Genomic DNA, 18,470 nt, shown 5'->3' with positions numbered 1-18,470 from the left:
GGCCACACGAGAGAGTACTTTGCCTTCACGTCCCTCCCCTCCTCATCCACACTCCATCACACCGCCACACATGCAGGGCTTTGGCGTACAGTTGTTTCACTAAGGTGGGTGTGAGACATTCCTGCTGTGTCCCCTTCCGACCACCTGTACCTCAATTTTATTCCACAATCTATACATCAACATCACTTGTGCTGGGCATGCAGAATGGCGTCCAAGGGATGGTCTGTGTATTCAACCTCTCCTAAGTTGCCGGTGCCCACGTCTCAATTTTAAATACATGTAGATGATAAGGTTTCTCGGCAGGGGCCGTGCTGACACCAATATTTATTACCTACTGTTACTTATACTTATCTAGGTTGTGGCTGTGATACTTGCTGTTGTGTACTGTGTTATATTTTTGCTTGTTTTCTTTTCTGTTGTTTTTCCTTCCAGTAGGTAATCCAATGGAATTTACTGTCTTGTGTCACCGTCCCTCATCCCCTCTGTTTTTTCCCCTCTTTTGAACGTCTCTTGTCTAAGTCTTAATATTTCCTGTCAACCAATTATGTGTATTCCTTTGATAATAACTGCAAATTTAAATTTTACAATAAAATGACTGAATAAATAAAGATATTTTAAAATTTCAATCAAGTGGAGCAATATTGCAAAGCCATAATGGTCCACTTGAAAAAAACAAAATCTGTTGGAGAGCCTATACCGCTTATGTGTAGCACGTAAAATTACATTTATTTCACCATATTATTACTGGGTTTTTTTTTCAATAACAGGCTTCACTATGAGCAAAAACAAAAAAAGATTTGCGCACAGGACTCAGGCAAAGTTGCAGCATACGGCAGAAATTAATTAACACGTGTTCTATAACAGGCACATGCAATTGCTTTTTAACATCAAGTGCTGCACATTTTCTTCAGGGGCATTGTATTTCACAAAAACATGTTCAAATAGTACTTCAATAGAAACAAAGTTGATAGTTTTGTAATTAGTGGCACCGATTTAAAATTCTTCTCAATTCATTGAGAATATTATACATATTCTTTATAAAATGTTATGATTTCATATTCATCAATGATATAAATACCACTGTAATGTTTTCTTTTTACACTTAGAGTCTCACCGCTTCTGCTTATTTGGGGTAATAAGCAGAAAAATAAAACTGAAAATGTTATATCTTCTGTTTTAGAACAAAAGAAAACGATTACAATCAATGAAATTATTGAAACTGTGGAACACCTGAAAAACATGGCATGCAACTGGAGGACCATGCACTTCATAAAGACGGCCCCTGGGGTCAAGTTTGCCTGGCACTTGGTATTCAGAATAATAAAAATAACCGCTACAGAATTTGTGATGCATTTTGTCAGGTTAGTTCTTTTCACTTAATTTTTTAAATATATTGTATTAAATTATTTAGTTAAAATCAAATTTATTAAAATGTATGCCTGAACAGACAGAACTTGTCTATAGGGGATTCAGATAATGGACAAAAGCCAACAGAGCAGGTTCCATAAATAAAATTCTATTAGTTTGATATCAAATATGTTGGTATACCACATTTTAGTCAATGTCTTACTGTTGAAATTATCCCTAAACTTAATATTGTTACGGGTAATGTCATTTATGACAGGAAGAACTATCAGCTGCCGCTTCTCTGTCACGGACATCTCTCCTCGCAGGAGGATGGACAGCTGTCTCCTGAGCAGGTCAGTCTGTCTGTACTATCATAATTTCTCTTTAACACTTCCATGTAATTACACTAAAATTACACCCCTCAACTCATGTAATAGCAACCAGAAGAACTATCAGCTGCCGCTTCTCTGTCACCGGACATCTCCTCGCAGGAGGATGGACAGCTGTCTCCTGAGCAGGTCAGTCATTAAAAATGATTTCAAATAAGTTATTTGATAAGATTGGTGCTAGTATCATTGTTTAAATGACCACTTTATATTACATAAAAAATATTTTTAAAAACACAATATACAATTAATATCAAATGTTGTAACATAGAATGAAATTTATATTTCATGACACTTCTCAACATGAATTTTTGCTATATATTCTGACATTAGAAACACTGGCATTTAATATACTTAAAATACACGAGTATTTCAAGTATATTTACTGATATTATAGTAGTTATGTAACATGGACAAAACCTTTTCTCACAAAATAAATTTTTCCTCTTTTTTAGCCTAACAGCAACTCATCTGATGATGGATTCATAAGAATCAGGGTCCCACTTGAACAGACTTTTTTTTTCTTGAAAAGGAAAGAATGGACTAATATAAAAAATAAGAGATCCCAAAGAGGATACAAGGGACTACAGTGGACAAATCTGATTTCAGACGGAATACGGACAGTGGTTTTTTTATGGTCTTCCAGGAGCATTGAGATTTTCCAGAGCCGCTGTCGGGAGGACATAGTTTATTTGGATGCTACAGGAAGTATCATGAAAAAAAGAACGGGTTCGCCTCCTTTCTATGTTTACGAACTTGTAGTGAGGAATCCACGAAAAACGTGCTCTCCCCTACCAGTGGCTACATATTTAACATGTGACCATACCACTGCCTCAGTCACATATATTTTGGAAGCATTTCTGACTGATGTTGCAAGGGCCTTTGGGCGCAAAGCCATGCGTTCACCTTTAATGCTTATGTGTGATGGATCTATGGTCCTAATGCAAGCTATCTGTTTAGCTTTTGCAAAAAAAAAATCTGTCTGACACAATAAATCACTATTATAACATCGCTTCGGGGAAAGGAAGCAAGGAAGACTTCGAGGTTCCAATTCTTCACAGATGCCTTAGTCATGTTATGAAGAATGCCAAGGAGATCTGTAAAAAGTAGTAAGTGTAGTCCTTTTAATACAGTATTCACTTCTTTGTTTGTTTTTTATTGTGACATGTGACATGGCATTTCATTTTTCAATTTGGGAAAACATTATTACTGTTTTGGAAACACTTAAAGATAATTTTTTCTTAAACTGCAGTGCACCAAAGAACTACCATCTTGCAATGCACACTGTTGGAGTCTTCACTACTGCAACTTCCTTAAAAGTCCTCTCTGACATGGTTCAAAGTGCTGCAGTTGTTTTTGGGAGTCCTTGTAGTGGTGAGAATGTCGAAAAACATTTTCACAACCTGCAGTTATGAATGCAGAAAGCCAATGTTGATGTTGATGGCAATGCCAGAAACTCAAAAGCTGATGAGGACCTGAAGGTAAACTGAAGTCAATTTTTATTAAAAATAAAGGCTAACATTTTGCCTCTTATACATCTTTTAAATACTTTGGAATAGCATAATAATCACAAGTCACAAGTAATTTTAAATGTTTTATACAACATAATGTTAGGTTTTTAGATTATACATATGAAAGATGAGTGCACACAATGTTCAAATCACATAATTATTCTGTTTTGTCTGTTGGCTAGGGAGTCAAGGGAAACAACCTCTTTGGGAGACATTTTAAGGAGCTCATTTCCAACACATCATTGGAGATGGATGGTGAGGCAAACCCTTACTACAGCAAAGGGCTCATGGAGCACATCAGCAAATATCTTCTTCCTTTTTCTGGATTATGGTCTGCAATAATGTTAGGTAAGCCATTTCAAAGTAGACAAGTAATTAGTTTATAAAATGAAATTACACACATCAATATTATTCTAATCTTCCAAATACAAAGGTGACCTTGGAAGACATGGCACTGGGAAAATGTATGAGCAGTACCACAACAAATACAATGCCTTAAGAAAGATCAAGAGACAAGTAAGACACATGATTTTTTGTATATATACATATTTGTGTGGAGTGATTAAGAAACGGCGGTTCCAGTGGCGTCATCTGTATTGCAGATCATACAACATTGCACACAACAACAATGTGTATCTTTAAAAAAAATAATCACATTTAATGATTTCTTAATTTGATTTTTCAGAATATTACTGAGAATAATAAAACGCAGGGGATAATGGAGAAGAGCCAGTGGGATCTGAAACATATCTGTCTACGTTCGGGAAGGCTCACCAGGCTGGATGACTTTGTTGTCCAGTATCAAATCAGTCACACAGCGCTGCTGAAGGAATACGAAGACTCAAAAAGAATGCTTCAAAGAAAGGTTTGCAAAATGACTGGCTGATGTCCATCAATGCTTTGCCGTTTCAAAATGGAACATTAAAAAGAAGTCTTCTTGATGTGGTGGGATATTGAGGTGCCCCACATTGTGATTTTATAGCTTGGTGGCACCGGTGTGTCTTACTGGCCATTTTTGTGTGTTTTGCTTTATTGTGAATTAAGGAAAATATTGTCACAGCATTTCGCTTGTAATTCCTAAACAATGCTCAATGACTCCCATATTTTGTTCAGAAATTTAGAGTGGACAAAGAAAAATGGAAGGAACGTCGCCAAAAAAAGAAGGGGAGATATGTAACAGTACTCCGCAAGCCATTTCCTTTCAGGAGATCTACAAAGATGGTATAAAATGTTGCACAAATTTATCGTTCATATATAAAGACAAATATTTTGCATAACATTTTTTGTATTTCTTGTACACAATATTTATATAGGTTGCTTCCTCTATGGCCCCGAGTTCCCCTGTGCAGACTGGTAGAGTTGAGGATGTTACCTTGGAAACTCCAGAATTTCAGGTAGGATTGACAACTGCTAACATAAAGGATTCATCAAAGTAATAGTAATGCCTTCTTTTTCCATATAAGATCCTTTCCATGACACAGTAATTAGTCATGGACACGTGTATGAAGGGCAAATCTTATTTATTTACATGTTGATATTCATGTTCAATTCATTCGATGTGAACATCCAGGATTTTGGTTGACTAGTTGTAACCTTAACTTAAGTGGGAGGCACCAAATTTCAAAATGAATGCAGTGATTACATGGTAAATTTTTGGAATAACAAAATAAATAAATATGTTTTCCTCAGTAGAAACTGAATGGGAACAAGCATTCAGGAACATAGTTAGAGTATGGGAAAAGTAATGCTCAAGGGTGGCTGTAGCTCAGGTGGTAGAGCAGGTCAGCTACTGATTTGAAGGTTGGTGGTTCGATTGCTCTTTTCAGTATTCAGCTTAAACTCTGCAACTCTGTGCAGACTCCTAAATGGGGAAGTTACACAGGAAGCCTGCAGTTCTATTTTCTGTTTTCCTGTATGTGCTCTCTGAATAAAGACTGTTTCTTTTTATTGCACAGTGCGAGTCTCCCTGAGTCTCGACCGTGTACACGTAAACCTGTCTGAGCGTTTTATTCCGACCTGAGTTGCAATACAGGAAAACTCCTGACATTTCTTGGTCCTTCGAGCCGGATGGGACACAGCACTTTTGTGTGACCCCACAGGAAAGCCTCATCGAGCCCTGACGTCGTGAGAAGCCCGCGCTGAAGTCTGTCGACAGCTCCTCTCTAGGTAGAGGATATAAAGTCCAGAGACGTAACGTTCGGGTTCTGGCCGGCGTTCTTATAAGTGGTCCACGGCGGTGGGGGTCGATGAGGTAGACCTGAGAGACCGGCAGCAACCAGGTGAATATTAACACTCTGAGACACCTCGCGTAAAACGTTTTAAAATAAAATAGAGCTCGTCTGGGACTGGTAGCTCCCCCGTAGTGGGTAAAGTAGGCTCGCCCAGAGGGGCTGGTAGCGTTTTAAAATAAAGATAGAGCTCGTCAGGGACTGGTAGCTCCCCCGTAGTGGGTAAAGGTAGCGCGCGTGAGTAGACACACGGTGTCCGTGTTTTGTTTTTCTATTGTTTTATTTTTGTTGGTGGAATAAGTTGATTTTACAGCACAATAAGGAGGCTGAACTATTCCACTGTTTTGTTTGCTGTTGGCTACCCAAGTACTGGTGAAAAGAGAGAAACAGGTCGTGTTGACACCGCTTTCAAGAATAGCTTGAAAGTAGAAGGCCGTGTCAACTACCTCTCTCGATTCTCGTGCCAGAGAAGGTGCCGCAGTTGTGTAGTTGTAAAGTGTTAAAAGAATTAAAAGGATTAAAATGGGTAATGAAGCTTCAAAACTCACTGCTGACGAGCAGTGGTTAGAAAAGAAATGTCCAGGTGCCGGACAAATTAGTGCATATAGATGGAGAAATCCAAAGAAAGCTAAATGTCCCACGTGGGAGGGAAAATGCATTAACTAAATTATAAGAAACCCTCCAAGCAGAAATAAATACTGAAAAGGAAGCTAAAAAGAAAACAAAGCGTACACAAGAGTTGTAATATTTTAAAGCATGGAAAGTGGAATGAAGTGGAATAAACAAAAGGTTAAATTAAAGTTAACTGAAATTAAAGCAGAGCTTATCTGCGATAAGCATGATAATAGGAGATAATAGGAAGGTTAACAACCTGTAAACTGGTATTAACAATGAAACATAGTTGGCATGATGACCGTGCCTAGAATGAATAGAATGCATGAAACCAGATAATTCACAAAAAGATATATCAAATAAAAGGAGAGATGCATAAGGTATATTAAGGCTGTGTCATTGTTCAGCCAAGGAAAAGCAAATGTCTCCAGCTTGGGAAGGTGTGAAGCTGCAGATTCGCACAGACCCGTGATGGATACATAATAAAATATAAACTAATATACTATTGTATATTAGTAGTGAAGTAGTGTATATACTATTGCTGTTATAAAAAAGGGAAAACAATACAATGATAACATTAATAATGACATACTATTAATAGGAAGAGGCACCTCAGTCAGTTATGATGTGAGGTGGATGATTGTTAAAAGTAGTCTAAATCAAGCTTAAGGTTTGCTCAAACTCAGTACAATGATATATGAGATGAAGAAAATAAGGAAATAACTACACTAATCAGGTGCATAGAGACACTTGACCTGCTTGTAAACCTGTCATCTTAGATGAGACTTCATTAGGATGAAGAGCAAACCTATACTAACAACTAATGAGAAGCTGAATTAAATATGTGGACACTACCAAGCTAATGAGGAGCGGTGACGCGCATGGAGATGCTGGTTTTGCTCACTACAATTGTAGTTAGAGTTTGAATTCATTACTGTGGATGTACAGTGAGTGACCTCTATATATCTTGAAAAGCATGTCTGAAATACTCGTATGAAAGCATATTTTGAGTGATTCTAACTGTGTAAATGCTGTGAGTAGTAGGTTTTGAGTGACTGGGTGTGATCTGTACAAAAATAATAAAACATAAGTAATAATAACACTACAAAGGTTCATAGTGGAGTGAGTGAACGAGTGGAAGTGTGTGTGATGATTCCTGATGTCTGAAAGAGCTCAATTTAAAAGTGTGTGTGAAATAAAGATCAAGATTTAGTAGAATTAAAGAGGGTTTATAGACTATGAATACAAAGAGAAACAAAAGAGTTCGATTAGTCTGCAGAAACAGGAAATTTGTGTGCCTGTGGTGTGTCAAGACAGCTCACAGAGAGAAACAGAACTCTATGAATAGACTCTATGAATAGAATGAATAGACAACACATGCTCAAATTGTTATATGTGAAATTATTTCTGGAAAGGGTCAGAAGAGATAATTTGAACCTAGAACTCAGTGATATGATGCGTGAATTAAACCTTATGGCAATAAACACTTGCAATGAAGAAAGCAGCTTACACTCAATTAATATGAACGCAAAGCCTTGATGCCATGGGCAATTTGTTTGTTTTGTAAGTTTGGATAACAAATTTGTGATCATACATGTGGATCACAGTGACATATAATGATTAGGCACATGATTTAACAATGACGAGTTTTAGAGCTGTGAGCTATGAGCTATAAGCAATGCAAAGTTTTTCTTAACTTAAAAGTTTGAAATATGTAAAATGTATGAATTCTTTGAGAAATAGGAATTGCCTAAAATGCCTTAAGTCAAAATGTAGTGTTGCATCTACACAGCAGATAGAGTTGTAGAAGCGAAACCGTTGACATCCTCACACACGCAGGCCAAGATATAAATATATACACTGACAGACAGTATGTTTTTTCAGCTGTGCAACACTTTGAGATCTTCTAAAGACACTATTAGAAGTAATTTTATTGCCAAAACAGTTAGCATTTTGTAAATGTGCTGCACACCAGAAAGGCTGCTCAGAGGTCATTAAAGGCAATAACTTTGCAGATCAAGCAGCAAAAGCAGCAGCACAACAAACTGTAGACACATTAATGTCTGACTCCTCAATGCAAATACCACTTGATGTGCTTATAAACGAACAAAAAGCCGCACCAACTAGAGAACAAAAGAGGTGGTTAAAAGGTGGAGCACAGCCAGAAAATGATTTGATGACCTGTAATAGCAAACCAATACTACCAAAGTCCCTACACATATCAGCAGCATTATTGTCAACAGGAGGGGGGGTAGGAGTGGTAGATAAGATTTCGGAAATTTGTCGGAACATGCATGATTTGCCAAAAACATAATGCACATAATGCACACCACCTCATCCTTTTCATACAATCCACATGGGATTTATTGAGCTAAATGAATGCCAAGGCTCAAAATGCGCTCTAGTGATCATAGACGTGATCTCAAAACGCCATCTCAGTAGCAAAATGTTTGTGCAACCATTTTATTTCAATCCCCACTCTGATAAGATCAGACAATGGGACACATTTTGTTAATGAAGTAATCAGTAAGGTCTCTGAAGCACTAGGAAATAAAACAGAGATTGAGAAAATGCATGGAAGAAACAGGGAGACCATGGCCTGAGTGTATAGGCCTGGTAAAAATGTGGATGAGACTGACACAAAGTTCTCAGAAACTCACAACTTGAAATTACTTGAAAATAAAGAGATTGTTCTAAACAACTCTCCAGTATCTTGCAGGTTGAAACCAGGTGATTGGATCCTGATCAAAGTACTCCAAAAGAAAAATCGGAGTTCACCAAGGTGGGAAGGTCCTTATCAAGTGCTACTCACCACACCTACTGCCTGCAAAATAGCAGAAAGACCGTCTTGGATCCATCAAAGCCACTGCAAAAAAGTGAGTGACAACCTAAACGTTTAGACGCCGGCACCCCTAACTCCTGTATGGTGATCTATTGGTGGAGGGAGGGCTGATCGGGTACACCCCGCCTTCTTCTTCTTGCCAGTAGTCTACTCATCAGAGGTCACAGGTGTGTCTGGTCATCATGAAGACACTCGTCCTCCTAGTGGCTAATGTTGCACTCCTGGTGAGTTTCTTAACACTCACCCGAAAGAAAGAAGATGAACAACGCATGGTATCGATATACACATGACAGCACACCCAGAAAAGACTGCTATGTTTGCTCCTATATGCCCCCAACGACTGTACGCCACCTTGTATGCGAAGGGAATGGACATAATTCAGGCAAAGTGTGCATAAGCTACGCCAGCCTTGGGTATCAATTCCAGGGAATCGTGGTCAACCATGAGGAACCTCTCCAGATAGGATGAAATGGCACATGTGACGAATGGTTCTGGGTTGACCTGAAAGTGAAGCACAGAAGTAAGGCTAAATCATTCCCAGTCTTTCTTGGAAACAATGGGAATTTGAGCCGCAGCCTATGCTACCGCCAAGAGAACGGATCCACGCTAATGGGAAACACCACCTCATCTCAAATGGCACCTTCTGGGTGCCAGGGATGGCCTGGAATATCCTTCCTGGGAATTGGACAGGTCAGTGCGCTCCCATTTTCATATCTGACCACACTTTCAAGATAACCATGGACGCCACGTCAACTTCAACGTCAACAACAAGGAAAGGACGAAGCACCCCAGACCTCAAGCAGCATGATTCCATATGGGGTTCCGATGTCCCAGAGGAATTTAAACTTTGGACTGAAAGACAAAAGGTTCTGAATGCTTCATGTAAATTCAACGACGAACGGGATCAAGAGATTGACGCTCTGCGCATTGCAGTAATGCAACACAGGGTAGCGTTGGACATGATTCTCGCCGAGAAAGGAGAAAGGTGTCCTCTTTAACAACACATGTTGCACATACATTCCAGATAATGTGCACTCACCGAACATGACTGATGCTCTGAAAATACTCAGACAACTTCGGGATGCACAACAACAAGACTATGCCACAAACACAGAAGACTGGCATACGTGGCTTTTAAGCGGCTCTTGGAAGTCCCTGCTGATTAAAGGACTTGTTTTTGTTGGTGTTATAATACTGTTAGTGGTTACTATGTACATATATAGAAGGAAAGATCAAACAACAGGAGGGAATGTTAAGAGATTTTTTAGGATTTTGGGATTTTTATTATGTTATGCTTAAAAGTACGTTTCATTATCTAAATGTGTTTGCTCTTTTCAGTATTCAGGTTAAACTCTGCAACTCTGTGCAGACTCCTAAATGGGGAAGTTACACAGGAAGCCTGCAGTACGGTGTACATTTTAGGACATCGTCAGGTCTCAGGAAAAAAGATGTCAGGTCTCAGACTCACATGAAAAAACGTCAGGTATCAGATTCACATGAAAAAACATCAGGTATCAGACTCACATGAAAAATTGTCAGGTCTCAGAGTCACATGAAAAATTGTCAGGTATCAGACTCACATGAAAAAACGTCAGGTATCAGACTCACATGAAAAATTGTCAGGTATCAGACTCACATGAAAAAACGTCAGGTATCAGACTCACATGAAAAATTGTCAGGTCTCAGACTCACATGAAAAAACGTCAGGTATCAGACTCACACGAAAAATTGTCAGGTCTCAGGAAAAAAGTTGTCAGGTCTCAGACTCACACGGAAAATTGTCAGGTATCAGACTCACACGAAAAAACGTCAGGTCTCAGTCTCAGATGGAGGCTGCCATCTTGCAAATTTGGAGTAGTGACACCCGCTGGTGACCGCAAACACGCCCCCCTACACTTTTTACGTAGCCCGGCTGCTCGAGTGTTTTTGCTGGTTTACCACGACTGACAACTCGTTTAATTAAGGTAAATACAACCATGTCACTGTTATAAAAAAGACACAGTTTATCGTCTTATAGTTCTAAAATCGCTCTGTTGTTAATTCGTTAGCTAGATTAGCCGGTAGCATACGCACTGTGTTGGAGGCTTGTTGCTAGCTAGTTAGCGATGCTACACACCTGCTACTCTAATAGTCTGTGTTATTGAAGCATTCAGCACTCCTTAGGTTTTGTTATCCATTTTTAGACAGCGATGAGATCATCTGCACACTCTACAGAGGCCCAGAGTTACTGTTAATATCAAAAATATAATGCTGTCCTTTGAGATTTTAACATAAGACTGTGAGTGTAATGGATCTAAGACTGTTTAAATCTTCAGAGCCCTCTACAGCCTGCTAACATGGAGACTTTAAAAACATCAGCAGAAGGTTTCAGTATTGTAATTTGTTCTTTTCATTTAATAATAGAGTCCATATTATATCAACAGCTACATTCACCCTGGAGAGAAACTAGTGAGGGAGACCATCAGGACCAAGCTGGGTTTCCTGGGTCCAGAGGTTTGAAGAAACTTCTTCCCTTTCTTTCATCACAGCTGTCCTGTGCCAGAAGTTCTGTTGACCCGCTGTAAGAGGCATCATTTAAGAAACACCAGGAAGACTGAAGCTCATCGCATTGATCAAGCAGGACTCATGATCTTCACCAGCAGCTCCCTCACAGGGAAATCTTCAGCACTCCTCCATAGGCCCGATCCAGGAGATGGATAAACCCAGCATTTCATGAACAGTGTGATGGAGACCTTTGCTTTGTGTAATGTTATAAATACTCGGATTCTCCCCAGAGGCTCCAGACTTTTATATAAAGATATTATATTCAGTCCTGTAGAAAGTTATATATTTAAAAATATGTGATCCTCTCTGGTCACTCTGTTATGAATAACTCTGAATCACTTTATAGTAAATAACACACTATCTGCAAAAACTGTGAAAGAATTCCAGATGACAAGTTTGCAGTTCAACATACAAGTGACGACCTTTGACCTTCATCAGGTTTTATTTAAGTGTGTTAGACAAAATCTCATATGCTCTTCATGCAGCTGAGTACATCAAGTGTTTAAAACGGAAGCTGTGCAGGTCTGAGATACAAACTAAGGTCCTGTCAATACTGATGTATAGTGACACAGTTACATGTTAATCCTTTTGTTTTTTTGTCTTTAACTTTATCAATAAAACTGCAGTTTTCACTACAGCACGTGTGGTACATTGTGGTAACCTTCGCACTGTTTTCATCAGTTCATTTTGCAGTTAACATGTGAACATGTTGGATGATCTGTCTGCTGTCACTGGATGGTGCTGAGGTCTGAATCTGAGGGCAGCTCCTGTAATCACAAAGACAACAGAACCATCACAAACTCAAATATACATTTTATCCCTCAAAATTGAAATAAATCTGATTCTTCTGTCCTCACACACTCAGGATCTGAAGTTCTTCTCTTAGATTTTTTTTTTCAGTATTACAGTACACTACAGTACTTTAATCCATAGTTCCTGATTAATGAGGAGTTACTGAAGTACAAGCTTTTAAAAAAAAATGTTACTGTCTTTACAGATGTGGCAAGAGCCTGAAAACATGCTGTTGTTTGCACATCTTTAATATTCAGCTCTGCACAGGAGCTGACGAACCCAGATTAGCTAAACGAACTGTGACATTTTAGCTAGCTAGGTCTGTGGACATAGCTAAGGACGGTAGTTACGGAGTAGCCTACAAACACGTTTAACTTACCGAAACAGTGCAGCGGGGCCTCGGGTCCTTCTGTCGGGTAGTCCAGTTTACTGAAGAACACTTCAGGCTGTCAGGTTAAAACACTCGGTTGTGTTTTCGAAGCGTAAACGCTGGCCCTCCTCTCAGAGCCTACGCTCTATCTGCTATTCCCGAACAGAGATACGCAAGTTTCTCCGTGACTGCAGCTGTCACTACAGTGATTGGTGGGACGTGACAACAGCGCCACCTGCAGGAAGATTTTCTCTCTGTCTGATAGCTTGTGTTGTGAGACCTGACAATTTTCCGTGTGAGTCTGATACCTGACGTTTTTTCGTGTGAGTCTGATACCTGACGTTTTTTCGTGTGATTCTGAGACCTGACAATTTTTCGTGTGAGTCTGATACCTGACAACTTTTTTCCTGAGACCTGACAATTTTTCGTGTGAGTCTGATACCTGACAATTTTTCGTGTGATTCTGAGACCTGACATTTTTTCATGTGATTCTGAGACCTGACATTTTTTCATGTGATTCTGAGACCTGACATTTTTTCGTGTGAGTCTGATACCTGACAACTTTTTTCCTGAGACCTGACAATTTTTCGTGTGAGACTGATACCTGACAACTTTTTTCCTGAGACCTGACGATGTCCTAAAATGTACACCGTACTGCAGTTCTATTTTCTGTTTTCCTGTATGTGCTCTCTGAATAAAGACTGTTTCTTTTTATTGCACAGTGCGAGTCTCCCTGAGTCTCGACCGTGTACACGTAAACCTGTCTGAGCGTTTTATTCCGACCTGAGTTGCAATACAGGAAAACTCCTGACAGATGATATATTAATGTTTTAATGATTTATCTTTGCTACAGTTCATCAATGCAGTGAATCACACTGTTTATCTCCTTGATCCTGCCCCAAGTTCATCAGAGGAGGAAGACTCTAAACTCGCTGCACGTAAATTCAGGTATTTAGGCTTTAACACATTTTGTTCTATGCAAATAGGCTTTACAAGTTAGTTTACTACAACTGCATTTTTGTAGAAGCTTTTTGTACCTGGCCCCACAATGCGTGTTTCTCTGTTGGCGTCCTCTTGGCCAGGTCTCATTTGCAAAATCATTCAGTACAGTTAAATAAAAATTATCAGGTGAACAAATTATTTAGACAATAATTCTGATGGCAAAAGAGCCAAACAGGACAGGCCAAAAATAAATAAATAAATAAAAATAAATAAATTCTGTATAATTCTGTAAAATATCTTTTTTTTTTAGATTACGAAATATGACATATGCCAAGTTGTATTCTGTTTTCTAAACATTCTGCTTTGTAATAATGTGCAGTGATTACTTAAAAATGAGGAGAACCCGCCACGCAAAAACAGAATGGGTGGACATTAAATGGAAGGGAGGTGTCTTGACCTATCCAGTGCAGAAGGATGGCTTCAGCTGTGGAGTATTAGTGGTGATGGTAAGTGATGATAATATACATTTGTATATAATTTCTTACTTGTTTGCCATGCCATCATGCCATGGTCAGAAGAATATCCACATCCATAACAGTAGCTGTAATAGATATGAATACATCTAATTCTAAATTTCACAGTACACTGCACAAATTAAGTATATGGTTAATACTTTGGTGCCCTAAGTCATGCAGATTTTGTGACATACTCTTTATAGGATGTGCAAATATTGAGGCTGCACAGTGATTGCAGATACAGTATACTTTAAAGAGAGCAAGTCACAGTCAGGAATTATTTCCTGTGTCATAATAATGCATTATCAGTAATCTCATTCTCTCACTGAGCACGCTCTGGTGAATGGCTAGCACATCATGATGCAGGTGGTATGTATTGTCCAGCATTGTGGTTAACTTGGAAAACATCCACATCTCTAACAGCACCTTAAGAGACTGTAGGGCCACCCTGTGGACTCACTTTATTGAGTCTCTGTGGCACTAGCATAACAAAGGTTGGGACTCTCCACAACATTTTTATAGAATATACTGAGTATTGCCCAACAGATGTTAAAAGAAGTCAGCTGCCCACACATTGGAAGCAGACTATAACTAATAACTAGTAACTGGAGATGTTCCCTATTACAGTTATTCATCAGCTTAAAAGAATATACATGGCTCTGGCCCTTACTGTAGAGTGGAGTGTTGTTTTAACCCTGTCCACTTTGTTCTCTATGTTTACAAGGTATATCACATATTTATTCATCCACGATGTCCATTTCAACAACCCTGTACTGAGGGTTAGAAGTTACCTGGTGTTCATTAAGACTTAAATCTATTTATTGCTCTTTGTTTTTCATACTGTTTATGCAAGATTATAAACATCAGAAATTTTATATTGAGTACAATTGTGTCTTTTTTTTCACAATTAAAATTTTGAGTATTTCTCTGTAGATGGCACGGGCAGTGATGAAAGTATTTCCAGATTTTCCCGTCATGAAATTTAAAACCTCAAAAGAAAAAATGGCAGAGGAAAGAAAATTGATGGCTCTGGAGATACTACAAGCATCAGGTTGGTTTGGGGGTGAATAATAGAGAAAATGTGTGTGTGTGTGTGTGTGTGTGTGTATATATGTATTTGAATGTATGTGTGTGCGTGTGTGTAGATTGAAATGTATTATTCTGTTAGTAGTATTATTAGAGTGCACAATGGCACTTTATGCTGTGGTCTAATCGATAGAAAGTACACAGTTTAACATATGCACGAATTGGCCTTCAAACGAATGTCTATCTAATGTGTTTTGATCCTGTATTTTAGTTTTTGACACTAACAGCAACTGTGCCATGTGTTCGCTGACCAAGCCACCTGGATCAGGACCTTCAATGATGAACTGGGTGAGTTGGAGGGCATTTGAATTTCTCAAAAATGTGTAAAAGTCTTTGAGTATGATTTTTTTTTTTTTTTTTGCTTTGTCTGTTTGATTTTAAATAGATACAATATGACACCTGTCAAAGATGGTACCATGAACAGTGCCTTGACATGACCAACAATGACTTTAAAAAAGCAAAGGAAGAAGCGTGGAATTGTCTGCTGTGCTGTTAAACCCCAGACTTATTGGATGCTTGTGTCAAAATATTTGAAGACGTACTCTGTTGTCTCCACCAAAGTGATAATTTGAGCAACATAATACGGCGAAACGTTTTCATACATATCTCATGCACATTTCCGTGATGTTGTAATTTACCTTTAAAGCACCTTTAATGTTATCATGACTGCACCTTTTGGACTTTACAATTTACTCTCCTTGTATTGAGCTTTTCCCTTTTTCTGGGATTTGTTTTCAAAGATAAACAGATTTACCTATGTTACTTTTATGAAAATGGTTCTATTTCATAACATTACAAATACAAAGAAAAGATTGTGGCATTAATATGTAAAGACAAGAAATCCACTTGAGTAAATTTTAATAAATAAAATCAGAATGACTTGATATTGAGCAATTTTCCATTTTAGAGCATTTTGAAATCACTGAAAGGTCAATTATGGTCAATTATGGACAATTTGAAAAGGCTTTTATTTTTGAAAGCAAAATCAGAATGACTTGATATTGATATGGTATCACTGTGGGGTTGTATACTGTTGATCTAAAGTGGAATTACCCTGTGGAAACAGCAATTTTCCATTTTAGAGCATTTTGAAATTGTTAAAAGAGTCGGTCAAATATGGGCAATTTCAAATTGCTGTGGTTGGATAGTGTTGATACAAAATGCAACTACTCTTTGGAAATATGACTTTTGCTTTTAAGAGCATTCTGAAGTCATTGAAAGAGTAGTTCAAAAATGAAAATTCACAGTGCTTTTACTTTGAAATCCAAAATAAGATGGCCTTGATATTGACAGTTCGCTAATAGTGAACAAGCCTAAATTATATGTTATTATGTTCTTAAAATATCTGATAATTCACTCGAAGTTGGCTTTTATTTTGAAATCCGGTTTCCACATCCATTGTCGTAATACTTTGAATAGACGGGGAACAGAAAACAAACTGGAGGCTGGCTTGACTGCAATGCTGGAATTGGAGGCTGGCTTGACACAAGTGGAGGGACAGACAGAGAAAGAGAGCCAGGGACAACAACATCACATTAGAAAGGTATAGTAATCATCCACAACTATTTTCAGTTGCGGATGATAAAGAATTCAGAAAGTTTATTCATGCAGGCCCATATGACAGAGAATATGCATCTTGTTTTTGTTTTCATATTTTAATTTATATTTAATTGTGTTGTGGTTTGCAGAGTTTTGTGTTGTTTCACTTTAAATTTGTTTAAAAGGAAAAAGCTGAAAATTTAAATAGTTAAAAGTTGAAATGTGAATAGTTGCGTTTTTGTATTATATGATTTATTTATTAAATTTTATGTGGAGTGAATAAATAAAAGTATATTTACGGTGGCCCCTAGAGACAAGGCACGTACAAACTCCAAAACACGTACAAACTCCAAAACACGTACGAACTCCAAAACACGTACAAACTCCAAAACATGTACAAACCCTTAAGCACGTACAAACTCCAAAACATGTAAAAACCCCAAAACACGTAAATACTCCATAGCACGTACAAACTCCAAAACACGTAAAAACTCAGAAGCACGTACAAACTCCAAAACACGTACAAAAGACAACAGAAGTGCTCCAGAATGCTAGGGGCAGTGTTGAGCTTTTGTTACCTAGTGGTTACACAAGCCAGGAAGTACCAACGACTGGATTTGGTGTGTGGTAGTGACAAGTAAATGAACATTTTTTTTTAAATCATTTGAATATATAAGAGTGCTTGTGTATAAATACACAAACAATACACATATGCTTTCAATTGTGTAATTTAAGTGATCTAGGTAGCTCTGTTTTGGAAGTTCAGTTAACGCTAGAAATGTGTTTTGGAGTTTGTACGTGCTTTTTGGAGTTTGTACGTGCTTTGTCTCTAGGGGCAACGGCATATATTTATATATAAACATATATAAATAAAACCACTTTTTTTTACATTAGTAATTCCTTTTGTGCATAATTTTATATTGCATAATTTTATATAATGCCAAGCTGCCGAGGAACTGATAAAAGAGATGGCAGCTAATGGTGTCATTGAACCCTCGGATAGTCCATGGGCCGTACCTGTGGTTATGGTGCGGAAGAAAACAGGGGGTTGGCGCCCTTGTGTGGACTACAGGCGTCTGAATGCGGTCACCCGCAAGGACTCTTACCCGATGACGCACTGGATTACATCGCTGGGTCCAGTTGGTTCAGCTCGCTAGACCTCCGCAGTGGGTACTGGCCGGTGGAGCTTGCTGCTGAGGCACGGCCCAAGACTGCATTCACCATAGGGCGAGGACTGTGGCAGTTTAGGGTGATGCCTTTTGGACTATGCAATGCACCAGCCACGTTTGAAAGGTTAATGGAAAGGGTCCTCAAAGACATTCCCCGTGCCCGCTGCGTGGTCTATTTGGATGACTTGCTGACTCATGCCAAGGACTTTGAACAGGCTGTTGCTAACCTGCGAGAGGTCCTGACTGCCATCCGCGGGGCCAGACTAAAGCTGAACCCGGCCAAGTGCAACCTTCTTGCTCACCAGGTGAAGTTCCTGGGACATGTGGTGAGCGAAAAGGGGGTGGCTACTGACCCCGAGAAGGTGGTTGCTGTGGGGGACTGGACTCCCCCATCGAACGTCGCCGAGCTACTAAGCTTCCTGGGGCTGGCCTCCTATTATAGGAGGTTTGTAAAGACTTGTGCCACCGTCGCTAGCCCCTTGCATCAGTTGACAAACAAGGGTCAGCGGTTTGGTTGGACTGAGGACTGTGCAGCGGCTTTCGAACAGCTGAAAACTGCCCTTGTGAGTGCCCCGGTCTTGGCGTAT

The 18,470-nt window shown here is 38.9% G+C and overlaps 1 protein-coding gene across 1 annotated transcript; it reads left to right on the top strand.

The window, feature by feature from the left end:
• The first annotated feature begins 3,824 nt into the window (after positions 1-3,824).
• On the top strand, positions 3,825-15,879 carry LOC120440750. The gene is made up of 8 exons (XM_039613957.1): positions 3,825-4,109; positions 4,358-4,465; positions 4,558-4,638; positions 13,486-13,580; positions 13,954-14,080; positions 15,023-15,140; positions 15,387-15,463; positions 15,561-15,879. Exons 1-8 carry the CDS (start codon positions 3,963-3,965, stop codon positions 15,669-15,671), a joined length of 864 nt encoding a protein of 287 aa, XP_039469891.1. The 5' UTR covers positions 3,825-3,962; the 3' UTR covers positions 15,672-15,879.
• The last annotated feature ends 2,591 nt before the right edge of the window (positions 15,880-18,470 follow it).

The sequence above is a fragment of the Oreochromis aureus genome, linkage group 6, assembly GCF_013358895.1.
Source record: "Oreochromis aureus strain Israel breed Guangdong linkage group 6, ZZ_aureus, whole genome shotgun sequence".
NCBI classification, from domain to species: Eukaryota; Metazoa; Chordata; class Actinopteri; order Cichliformes; family Cichlidae; genus Oreochromis; species Oreochromis aureus.
The sequence above is the reverse complement of the archived record's forward strand: the minus strand, read 5'-3'. Positions and strand labels throughout refer to the sequence as shown.

Coding starts and splice junctions, on each gene's coding strand:
- LOC120440750 (XM_039613957.1), top strand. CDS start 3,963: ATGGAGAAGAGCCAGTGGGATCTGAAACATATCTGTCTACGTTCGGGA. Junction 15,141..15,386: donor GGAGATACTACAAGCATCAG/GTTGGTTTGGGG, acceptor CCTGTATTTTAG/TTTTTGACACTAACAGCAAC. Junction 15,464..15,560: donor GACCTTCAATGATGAACTGG/GTGAGTTGGAGG, acceptor GATTTTAAATAG/ATACAATATGACACCTGTCA.